Source organism: Oncorhynchus mykiss, chromosome 2, assembly GCF_013265735.2.
Source record: "Oncorhynchus mykiss isolate Arlee chromosome 2, USDA_OmykA_1.1, whole genome shotgun sequence".
Lineage (NCBI taxonomy): Eukaryota > Metazoa > Chordata > Actinopteri > Salmoniformes > Salmonidae > Oncorhynchus > Oncorhynchus mykiss.
Window position 1 is genome coordinate 17,414,124 of NC_048566.1, and position 12,262 is coordinate 17,426,385.

At 43.6% G+C, this 12,262-nt stretch overlaps 1 protein-coding gene across 1 annotated transcript; it reads left to right on the plus strand.

The window, feature by feature from the left end:
* Positions 1 to 7,932: 7,932 nt before the first annotated feature.
* fdps (farnesyl diphosphate synthase (farnesyl pyrophosphate synthetase, dimethylallyltranstransferase, geranyltranstransferase)) lies at positions 7,933 to 11,873 on the plus strand. Its single transcript, XM_021598292.2, has 10 exons — positions 7,933 to 8,131; positions 8,783 to 8,938; positions 9,117 to 9,257; positions 9,367 to 9,447; positions 9,653 to 9,775; positions 9,860 to 9,948; positions 10,096 to 10,168; positions 10,268 to 10,345; positions 10,433 to 10,567; positions 10,756 to 11,873. The coding sequence occupies exons 1-10, from the start codon at positions 8,129 to 8,131 to the stop codon at positions 10,948 to 10,950; spliced, it is 1,074 nt and encodes a 357-aa protein (XP_021453967.1). The 5' UTR covers positions 7,933 to 8,128; the 3' UTR covers positions 10,951 to 11,873.
* Positions 11,874 to 12,262: the final 389 nt, after the last annotated feature.

Here is a 12,262-nt window from a genome sequence, read left to right on the forward strand (position 1 = left end):
CAAAACTCACACACCATCTAACCTAACCTAAACTCAAAATTAATACACCATCTACCCCAAACTCAAAACTCACACACCATCTACCCCAAACTCAAAACTCACACACCATATACCCCAAACTCAAAACTAACACACCATCTACCCCAAACTCAAAACTCACACACCATCTACCCCAAACTCAAAACTAACACACCATCTACCCCAAACTCAAAACTAACACACCATCTACCCCAAACTCAAAACTCACACACCATCTACCCCAAACTCAAAACTAACACACCATCTACCCCAAACTCAAAACTCACACACCATCTACCCCAAACTCAAAACTCACACACCATCTACCCCAAACTCAAAACTCACACACCATATACCCCAAACTCAAAACTAACACACCATCTACCCCAAACTCAAAATGCACACACCATCTACCCCAAACTCAAAACTCACACACCATCTAACCTAACCTAAACTCAAAACTAACACACCATCTACCCCAAACTCAAAACTAACACACCATCTACCCCAAACTCAAAACTAACACACCATCTACTCCAAACTCAAAACTAACACACCATCTACCCCAAACTCAAAACTAACTCACCATCTACCCCAAACTCAAAACTAACACACCATCTACCCAAAACTCAAAACTAACACACCATCTACCCCAAACTTAAAACTAACACACCATCTACCCCAAACTCAAAACTCACACACCATCTACCCCAAACTCAAAACTCACACACCATCTACCCCAAACTCAAAATTCACACACCATCTACCCCAAACTCAAAACTCACACACCATATACCCCAAACTCAAAACTAACACACCATCTACCCCAAACTCAAAACTCACACACCATCTACCCCAAACTCAAAACTAACACACCATCTACCCCAAACTCAAAACTAACACACCATCTACCCCAAACTCAAAACTCACACACCATCTACCCCAAACTCAAAACTAACACACCATCTACCCCAAACTCAAAACTCACACACCATCTACCCCAAACTCAAAACTCACACACCATCTACCCCAAACTCAAAACTCACACACCATATACCCCAAACTCAAAACTAACACACCATCTACCCCAAACTCAAAATGCACACACCATCTACCCCAAACTCAAAACTCACACACCATCTAACCTAACCTAAACTCAAAACTAACACACCATCTACCCCAAACTCAAAACTAACACACCATCTACCCCAAACTCAAAACTCACACACCATCTACCCCAAACTCAAAACTAACACACCATCTACCCCAAACTCAAAACTAACACACCATCTACCCCAAACTCAAAACTCACACACCATCTACCCCAAACTCAAAACTCACACACCATCTACCCCAAACTCAAAACTAACACACCATCTACCCCAAACTCAAAACTCACACACCATCTACCCCAAACTCAAAACTCACACACCATCTACCCCAAACTCAAAACTCACACACCATATACCCCAAACTCAAAACTAACACACCATCTACCCCAAACTCAAAATGCACACACCATCTACCCCAAACTCAAAACTCACACACCATCTAACCTAACCTAAACTCAAAACTCACACACCATCTACCCCAAACTCAAAACTAACACACCATCTACCCCAAACTCAAAACTAACACACCATCTACCCCAAACTCAAAACTAACACACCATCTACCCCAAACTCAAAACTAACTCACCATCTACCCCAAACTCAAAACTAACACACCATCTACCCAAAACTCAAAACTAACACACCATCTACCCCAAACTTAAAACTAACCCACCATCTACCCCAAACTCAAAACTCACACACCATCTACCCCAAACTTAAAACTAACACACCATCTACCCCAAACTCAAAACTCACACACCATCAACCCCAAACTCAAAACTAACACACCATCTACCCCAAACTCAAAACTCACACACCATCAACCCCAAACTCAAAACTAACACACCATCTACCCCAAACTCAAAACTCACACACCATCTACCCCAAACTCAAAACTCACACACCATCTACCCCAAACTCAAAACTCACACACCATCAACCCCAAACTCAAAACTAACACACCATCTACCCCAAACTCAAAGCTCACACACCATCTACCCCAAACTCAAAACTCACACACCATCAACCCCAAACTCAAAACTAACACACCATCTACCCCAAACTCAAAACTCACACACCATCTACCCCAAACTCAAAACTAACACACCATCTACCCCAAACTCAAAACTCACACACCATCTACCCCAAACTCAAAACTAACACACCATCTACCCCAAACTCAAAACTAACACACCATCTACCCCAAACTCAAAACTCACACACCATCTACCCCAAACTCAAAACTAACACACCATCTACCCCAAACTCAAAACTCACACACCATCTACCCCAAACTCAAAACTCACACACCATCTACCCCAAACTCAAAACTCACACACCATCTACCCCAAACTCAAAGCTAACACACCATCAACCCCAAACTCAAAACTGACACACCATCTACCCCAAACTCAAAACTCACACCATCTACCCCAAACTCAAAACTCACACACCATCTACCCCAAACTCAAAACTCACACACCATCTACCCAAAACTCAAAACTAACACACCGTCTACCCCAAACTTAAAACTAACACACCATCTACCCCAAACTCAAAACTCACACACCATCTACCCCAAACTCAAAACTCACACACCATCAACCCCAAACTCAAAACTCACACACCATCTACCCCAAACTCAAAACTCACACACCATCTACCCCAAACTCAAAACTCACACACCATCTACCCCAAACTCAAAACTCACACACCATCTACCCCAAACTCAAAACTCACACACCATCTACCCCAAACTCAAAACTCACACACCATCTACCCCAAACTCAAAGCTAACACACCATCAACCCCAAACTCAAAACTCACACACCATCTACCCCAAACTCAAAACTCACACACCATCTACCCCAAACTCAAAGCTAACACACCATCTACCCCAAACTCAAAACTCACACACCATCTACCCCAAACTCAAAACTCACACACCATCTACCCCAAACTCAAAGCTAACACACCATCTACCCCAAACTCAAAACTCACACACCATCTACCCCAAACTCAAAACTCACACACCATCTACCCAAAACTCAAAACTAACACACCGTCTACCCCAAACTTAAAACTAACACACCATCTACCCCAAACTCAAAACTAACACACCATCTACCCCAAACTCAAAACTCACACACCATCAACCCCAAACTCAAAACTCACACACCATCTACCCCAAACTCAAAACTCACACACCATCTACCCCAAACTCAAAACTCACACACCATCTACCCCAAACTCAAAACTCACACACCATCTACCCCAAACTCAAAACTCACACACCATCTACCCCAAACTCAAAACTCACACACCATCTACCCCAAACTCAAAGCTAACACACCATCAACCCCAAACTCAAAACTCACACACCATCTACCCCAAACTCAAAACTCACACACCATCTACCCCAAACTCAAAGCTAACACACCATCTACCCCAAACTCAAAACTCACACACCATCTACCCCAAACTCAAAACTCACACACCATCTACCCCAAACTCAAAGCTAACACACCATCTACCCCAAACTCAAAACTCACACACCATCTACCCCAAACTCAAAACTCACACACCATCTACCCCAAACTCAAAACTCACACACCATCTACCCCAAACTCAAAACTCACACACCATCTACCCCAAACTCAAAACTCACACACCATCAACCCCAAACTCAAAACTAACACACCATCTACCAAAAACTCAAAGCTCACACACCATCTACCCCAAACTCAAAACTCACACACCATCAACCCCAAACTCAAAACTAACACACCATCTACCCCAAACTCAAAACTCACACACCATCTACCCCAAACTCAAAACTAACACACAATCTACCCCAAACTCAAAACTCACACACCATCTACCCCAAACTCAAAACTAACACACCATCTACCCCAAACTCAAAACTAACACACCATCTACCCCAAACTCAAAACTCACACACCATCTACCCCAAACTCAAAACTAACACACCATCTACCCCAAACTCAAAACTCACACACCATCTACCCCAAACTCAAAACTCACACACCATCTACCCCAAACTCAAAACTCACACACCATCTACCCCAAACTCAAAACTCACACACCATCTACCCCAAACTCAAAACTCACACACCATCTACCCCAAACTCAAAGCTAACACACCATCAACCCCAAACTCAAAACTGACACACCATCTACCCCAAACTCAAAACTCACACCATCTACCCCAAACTCAAAACTCACACACCATCTACCCCAAACTCAAAACTCACACACCATCAACCCCAAACTCAAAACTCACACACCATCTACCCCAAACTCAAAACTCACACACCATCTACCCCAAACTCAAAACTCACACACCATCTACCCCAAACTCAAAACTCACACACCATCAACCCCAAACTCAAAACTCACACACCATCTACCCCAAACTCAAAACTCACACACCATCTACCCCAAACTCAAAACTCACACACCATCTACCCCAAACTCAAAACTCACACACCATCTACCCCAAACTCAAAACTCACACACCATCTACCCCAAACTCAAAGCTAACACACCATCAACCCCAAACTCAAAACTCACACACCATCTACCCCAAACTCAAAACTCACACACCATCTACCCCAAACTCAAAGCTAACACACCATCTACCCCAAACTCAAAACTCACACACCATCTACCCCAAACTCAAAACTCACACACCATCTACCCCAAACTCAAAACTCACACACCATCTACCCCAAACTCAAAGCTAACACACCATCTACCCCAAACTCAAAACTCACACACCATCTACCCCAAACTCAAAACTCACACACCATCTACCCCAAACTCAAAGCTAACACACCATCTACCCCAAACTCAAAACTCACACACCATCTACCCCAAACTCAAAACTCACACACCATCTACCCCAAACTCAAAGCTAACACACCATCTACCCCAAACTCAAAACTCACACACCATCTACCCCAAACTCAAAACTCACACACCATCTACCCCAAACTCAAAACTCACACACCATCTACCCCAAACTCAAAACTCACACACCATCTACCCCAAACTCAAAACTCACACACCATCAACCCCAAACTCAAAACTAACACACCATCTACCCCAAACTCAAAGCTCACACACCATCTACCCCAAACTCAAAACTCACACACCATCAACCCCAAACTCAAAACTAACACACCATCTACCCCAAACTCAAAACTCACACACCATCTACCCCAAACTCAAAACTAACACACCATCTACCCCAAACTCAAAACTCACACACCATCTACCCCAAACTCAAAACTAACACACCATCTACCCCAAACTCAAAACTAACACACCATCTACCCCAAACTCAAAACTCACACACCATCTACCCCAAACTCAAAACTAACACACCATCTACCCCAAACTCAAAACTCACACACCATCTACCCCAAACTCAAAACTCACACACCATCTACCCCAAACTCAAAACTCACACACCATCTACCCCAAACTCAAAACTCACACACCATCTACCCCAAACTCAAAACTCACACACCATCTACCCCAAACTCAAAGCTAACACACCATCAACCCCAAACTCAAAACTGACACACCATCTACCCCAAACTCAAAACTCACACCATCTACCCCAAACTCAAAACTCACACACCATCTACCCCAAACTCAAAACTCACACACCATCAACCCCAAACTCAAAACTCACACACCATCTACCCCAAACTCAAAACTCACACACCATCTACCCCAAACTCAAAACTCACACACCATCTACCCCAAACTCAAAACTCACACACCATCAACCCCAAACTCAAAACTCACACACCATCTACCCCAAACTCAAAACTCACACACCATCTACCCCAAACTCAAAACTCACACACCATCTACCCCAAACTCAAAACTCACACACCATCTACCCCAAACTCAAAACTCACACACCATCTACCCCAAACTCAAAACTCACACACCATCTACCCCAAACTCAAAGCTAACACACCATCAACCCCAAACTCAAAACTCACACACCATCTACCCCAAACTCAAAACTCACACACCATCTACCCCAAACTCAAAGCTAACACACCATCTACCCCAAACTCAAAACTCACACACCATCTACCCCAAACTCAAAACTCACACACCATCTACCCCAAACTCAAAACTCACACACCATCTACCCCAAACTCAAAGCTAACACACCATCTACCCCAAACTCAAAACTCACACACCATCTACCCCAAACTCAAAACTCACACACCATCTACCCCAAACTCAAAACTAACACACCATCTACCCCAAACTCAAAACTGACTCTTATTACACCGGTCTAAGACATCATACTCCTAAACTCGGCATTTCCTGCCTCTGAGATGCCCTTGGACATAGCGATTTGATTTGTATGTTATGGTACAACCCCCCATAATGTACTCCAAATGAAACAGGAGCCTTGTTGAAATACTACAACTTCCCTCCCTGTGGATCAAATCCTACAAAATAACCAACCTTCCCCTAAGAATGACTTTAGCTGCATGTTTTGGCAATGCTTCTTACTTTTCTCCCTTTCTCTCTCTCTCTTGCATCCAAAACCTAGTTGCTCTGAGCCTTTGGAAATGTGTAAATGTATAGTGAAGGGGATGGATCAATGTTGTGCTGTTGAACCCAGAGCCGTAGATATACTGGGTTCTAACTAACTATCATCCATGAACTCTGTGATGTGTCTGGCTCTGGCTGAACGATTATGTCTGATCAATTACACCTCAGTAGGATTCCCAAAGCACTAAAGAGATTCTTGCAATAAATGTACAGATACGTTTGTATAGATGTTGGGGATCAGATATTCAGGATGATAGTTCCAGCAAGACTTAGTGGGAACTATGAGAATCTGGATATTATAGTCTGATACTGGAGGTTGGACAACATAAAGTGTGCAGTATTCTTAGAGGACATACTGTCTGGATTGGAATAGAAAGCTGGCTAACCTCAACCCAGTCGGACAAGAGTTATACACTCAATGGCGATATTGTGAAGACTTAAGTTTTGAATATACACACAATTATGTATGTAAGTGATTTAAACACAACACACAGATACACATATGCACACACACACACACACACACACACACACACACACACACACACAAACACACACACACACACAGACACAGACACACAACCACACTCAAACACACAGAAGCACTGAGCTGTGTTAAAACTGTTGCTATAATTTCTACCTCCTATCTTGCACATTGTATAATTGTATGGCTTGAAGTGATAGAGCCTAACTGAATAAACATATTATTCTCTTCAAATATGATACATAAATTTTCTAATGCAAGAACTTTTAATGCAAGTAATGTATTTCAACATATTGAATAAATGATCCACAACATGAAAGTGTTAATGTGTGTAATGTGTTCAAAATGTGTAGCTAGGTTAAACATTTTATAGAAATGCGCTATTCCATTTTATTCTATTCTTATGGAACCACAGATTTAATGTTGCATATTATATATTGTTTGATGTATTAGACTATTAGCCAAGAAACCTCTAACTCATGCTTGGGTTAAACCTCTAACTCATGATTGGGTTAATGTACATGTTTTGAGGGCAGTTCCTTTCACCACAAAACTCTCTAAACATCAGACATGTCCCCCCCATCTAAACTCCCCCTCTTCCGGATTTCTATTGGTTAGTCAGCCCGAAAGCCCATCCTGGTTCGATGGCGTTATCGAATCAAAAGGCTCGATGTCAAATGAAGGCTTGTGGTCCCACGGCCCTGCGATCACTCGCGAAGGCTGTCGGGAGGTTTAGTTCAGAAGCTATGCGATAAAATAAACGCCAACGTGGTCAAAAACTACAATACACCGAATTCCCAAGTTCTGTGTGCGTCGTACTCTCCCATTTGACAGGTAAAGAGACACCAGTGAAGAGAGAATTGACAAACAGACTGTCACTACGAGCAAGGACAAGATAATAATGGTAAGAAGGACTGCAGATATTGCAACCTAGTGTGTAGTTGCTTATTTAGTTATCTATTTATGAAAGGGATCTAACGTTCAGGCGTGATATCGCTCTGTGTCGTGATTGGCTAGCCAGACAAGTTTATTATCTGGAGACTAAGCGCTGTCTACTGTAGCTAGGTAACGTTAGCTAGCTAGATGTATTCTAGCCAAGGTAACGTGCTATTTTTACTAATGTTAGTGGGTCATCTCTATTATTAGACTTTGTTTATCTGGGTCTTTCGAGCTATAGTTTCACCTCAAATTCGTCACATTACTGCAGAGAACATACTGTCGAAGCTACTGCTGACAGCACCGCTGGGATGTTGCTAGCGGTCATTTACTGTAGTGCAGTTTGCTGTAAAGATATTCATCCTGTCTGCTTGTGTGTGCAATGAGCTTACAGTTTTAGTTAGTTAGCTACATTGGTATAGCCAACTAACTTAGTACTTACTGGTAGTTAACAAACTGAGAGTTGTTGACACTGAACTGTTTCTGTATAAGCATTTTTTTGGGTGGGATAAGCACAAACCAGACCTTTATTTACATGTGATGCTTTGGAAACTAATGCTGTTGTTTTCTATCTCCCTCCTGCTTTTCCCTCACAATCTGAAATGTGCTCTGCTCTCAGGGTGACAGTAGTTGCAGCAACGGGACCCACCACTCTGGAGCGGTGCAGTCAGACCCACAGCTGTTTGAGGCCCAGTTTGAGGAGCTGGTGACCGAGCTCACAGAGCAGGACCTCACAGACTCTGTCCTCGCTGACGCTCTCAACAGACTCCGAGAGGTATGGTGTGTTGTGTTTGGGTGTTTAGGGGTTGTGAGACCACCATAGGAAGGTAATATATATATTTATTTATTTATTCATTCTTCAGATCTATGAGAAGTGTCTAGGGGTAGTTGCTAGGGTTTGATTTGAGAAGCCATACAACTCATCTCTATTTCTCTGTCTCTCTTTCTCTTAGGTGTTGCATTACAACACTCCTGGAGGAAAAAGAAACAGAGGTCTGTCTGTGATTGGCTCTTTGAGGGAGCTTGTTCCTCCCACTGAGCTGACCCAGGATGCTGTGCGACGGGCCCTGCTGGTTGGCTGGTGCATTGAGCTGGTGAGAGACACACACACACACACAAAGTTATTGCCTCAATTAGCACTTTGCTGAGGTACCACAGTGAAGTGACTGACGCTGCCTTTTTATTTCTCTCTCTCTCTCTCAGCTCCAGGCGTTCTTCTTGGTAGCTGATGACATCATGGATGCTTCAGAGACTCGGAGAGGTCAGCCCTGCTGGTACAAGAGGGTGAGACTGACTGTTATCGCTCTCACAAGAAATATAGTCTAATCTGAAAGCATTGTTATGGTCAGCCAACTGGTTTACCCAAAATTAACTGTAAGCTTACATCAACTTCCATACTGCATCACCTGTCAACAACACCATGTGTCCCTGTTAACATAGTAGACTTCAAAGGGTTTGCTCAGTCAGTAACATAGCTGTTGTTTCTCAGGAGAGAGTGGGTCTGGATGCCATCAATGATTCCTTCCTCCTGGAGGGATCCATCTACAGACTACTGCGCAGACACTGCAGGGCACAGCCCTACTACGTACACCTATTGGAGCTCTTCACTGAGGTACACAAACACACACACACATACTTACACAGCTGACTCTTGTGCTGTAGCTGACTATTGTTTCTCTGTCCCTGTGTGTTTCAGACGTCCTTCCAGACCGAGCTGGGCCAGGCACTGGACCTGATGACCGCTCCTCCTGGTCAAATAGACCTCAACCGCTTCACCATGGAGAGGTTTGTAAGAGGGAGAGGGGTGGGATATAACGATGGAGGGGTATATGGAGATTCAAGGTACAGGTGATTGGGGGGTGTTGAGTGTATTGTTGGGGTCTGGAAGGGTATAATCTTTACTCTTTCTCCCTCCCTCTCCCTGTGTGTCAGATATAAGGCCATAGTAAAGTACAAGACTGCCTTCTACTCCTTCTACCTCCCTGTGGCAGCAGCCATGTACATGGTGAGTGTTTAGTGTTGTGATGTCTGGTCAGTCTCATTATACAAGGTGCAGAAACTCTAACTTATACAAATGGTGTGTCTCCTTCTGAATAATTCCCAGGCGGGCATCGACAGTGAAGAGGAACACAACAACGCCAAACATATCTTACTTGAGATGGGAGAGTTCTTCCAGATACAGGTGAGACCACAGTAATTATATAAGACTGACACACACACACAAACAATGTCATAACAGCATTGTTTTACAATGTTTCTCTGTTGCCAGGATGACTACCTGGATTGCTATGGCGACCCGGCGGTGACAGGGAAGATTGGAACAGACATCCAGGACAACAAATGCGGCTGGCTGGTGGTGACCGCTCTAGGGGTCATGACCCCGGAACAAAGGGCAGAGCTGGAGGTGAGAGGTCAACCATGAACAGTCACAGTTGACCATTGAACTGTAAATATACCTAAGCCATGATGGATGGATGGATGATTGAGGGAATGAATGCATTTATTCACTTCTTTACATAGCTCAATACAGTAAACTGCTCTGACTAGAATATCTCTGGTGAGAAATAATTCACTTTTATTGTCCTCTTCCAGTCATGTTATGGTCGGCATGACAGTGTGGAGAAGGTGAAAGCACTGTACAACACCCTACAGATGCCCACCCTGTACCACCAATACGAAGACGACAGCTATCAGCGCTTACAGAAACTCATCGCGCGTCACGCCCAAAACCTTCCACACGCAGTTTTCCTCAACTTTGCCAAGAAAATCTACAAGAGAAACAAGTGAACACTATGATGAGACTGTTTTTATTTAGTGTGTGTTGCACTGTAGCTGGACTGAGGAGGGCTAGTTGGTGTGGCTGCTTCCATTTCGGTCCCTTGCTCCTACCCCTTCAGTGAACACCATGGGGTTAAGGGCTAGGGCAGGGCTCTCCAACCCTGGTCCTGGAGAGCTACCATCCTGTAGGTTTTCGCTCCAACCCTAATCTAACGCACCTGATTGTAATAAGAGTGGCAACCTACAGGAGGGTAGCTCTCCAGGAACAGGGTTGGGGAGCCCTGGGTTAGGTTATGGGTCTAGGGACCTACAATAGAACAGGGCTTTAGTTTGGACTGCGAGTGAACCTGGTTGAGATTAGACCAGTCTTAAACCTGGTCTTCAAGGACCCCTGTGTGTGCCCATTTTTGTTCTCCATAATATTATTTTTAATTATGTACAAAATAACTGATTACTCAAACTGGTAATACCATGTCATCAAAAAGTATGTCTGTCTCTGTATCAATCTCTTTATTTATTGATGATGACGTGAGTATGACATGTCACTGTTAGCAGCTGTCTGCGCTAGAATCCTGTGGATTTGATGATGATGATGATGATGATGATGATGGCAGGGAGTGACATTGGTTGATGATCACATCAATCAGGATGACAACCTGGGGCCCTGTTTGGCATAGGGCTCTGGTCTCTACCGGCATAGGGCTCTGGTCTCTACCGGCAGGGGGCTCTGGTCTCTACCGGCAGGGGGCTCTGGTCTCTACCGGCAGAGTGAATGGACTAGAGCAGGAAGCGAAAGGAACAATCCTGCTGTCTCTCACTGTCTTTGTATTATGTTTTCTCTATCTCCCTCTGTGTATAATCATCTCTTTCTAATTACTACTGTACCTGCTGCTATTGCTTTTAATAAAGAAATGTGACCAACATGGGTTTAATATTCAGACCTTTTGTGGAAAACAATATAGTACAGTGAGCAGTAACATTGTGTATGGCTTTCCATCATGATTCATAAAGACAATTAGTCTATTTTTCACGGTTCCTGTGTTTAATAAGGAAACAGTGTAGCCCTGTCTTCCTCGATCAGTGTGACAAGGTTACTATACAGCATGTGCTTTTACCATGTTACCTTCCATTTCCACTGAGAATGAAAGAGAATAATAAAGATGGAGGGAGTGTGATGGCGGATAGAAAGAATGGTTCCAATACTAGAGATCAAAGAGAATACGGTAGAAGATTCCGTAGTTATTGTCTTTTTCTTGGAGGGAGGAAGCAAAGGCTGAGAGGGATGCAAGGAGCTGACAGATGAACAGAGAGGGAGATTGAT

Bases quoted from the DNA above. Each gene is read 5' to 3' on its own strand.
- fdps (XM_021598292.2), top strand. The intron at 9,776-9,859 runs GTACACAAACAC...TGTGTGTTTCAG, and splicing joins TATTGGAGCTCTTCACTGAG to ACGTCCTTCCAGACCGAGCT. The intron at 10,346-10,432 runs GTGAGACCACAG...CTCTGTTGCCAG, and splicing joins GAGAGTTCTTCCAGATACAG to GATGACTACCTGGATTGCTA.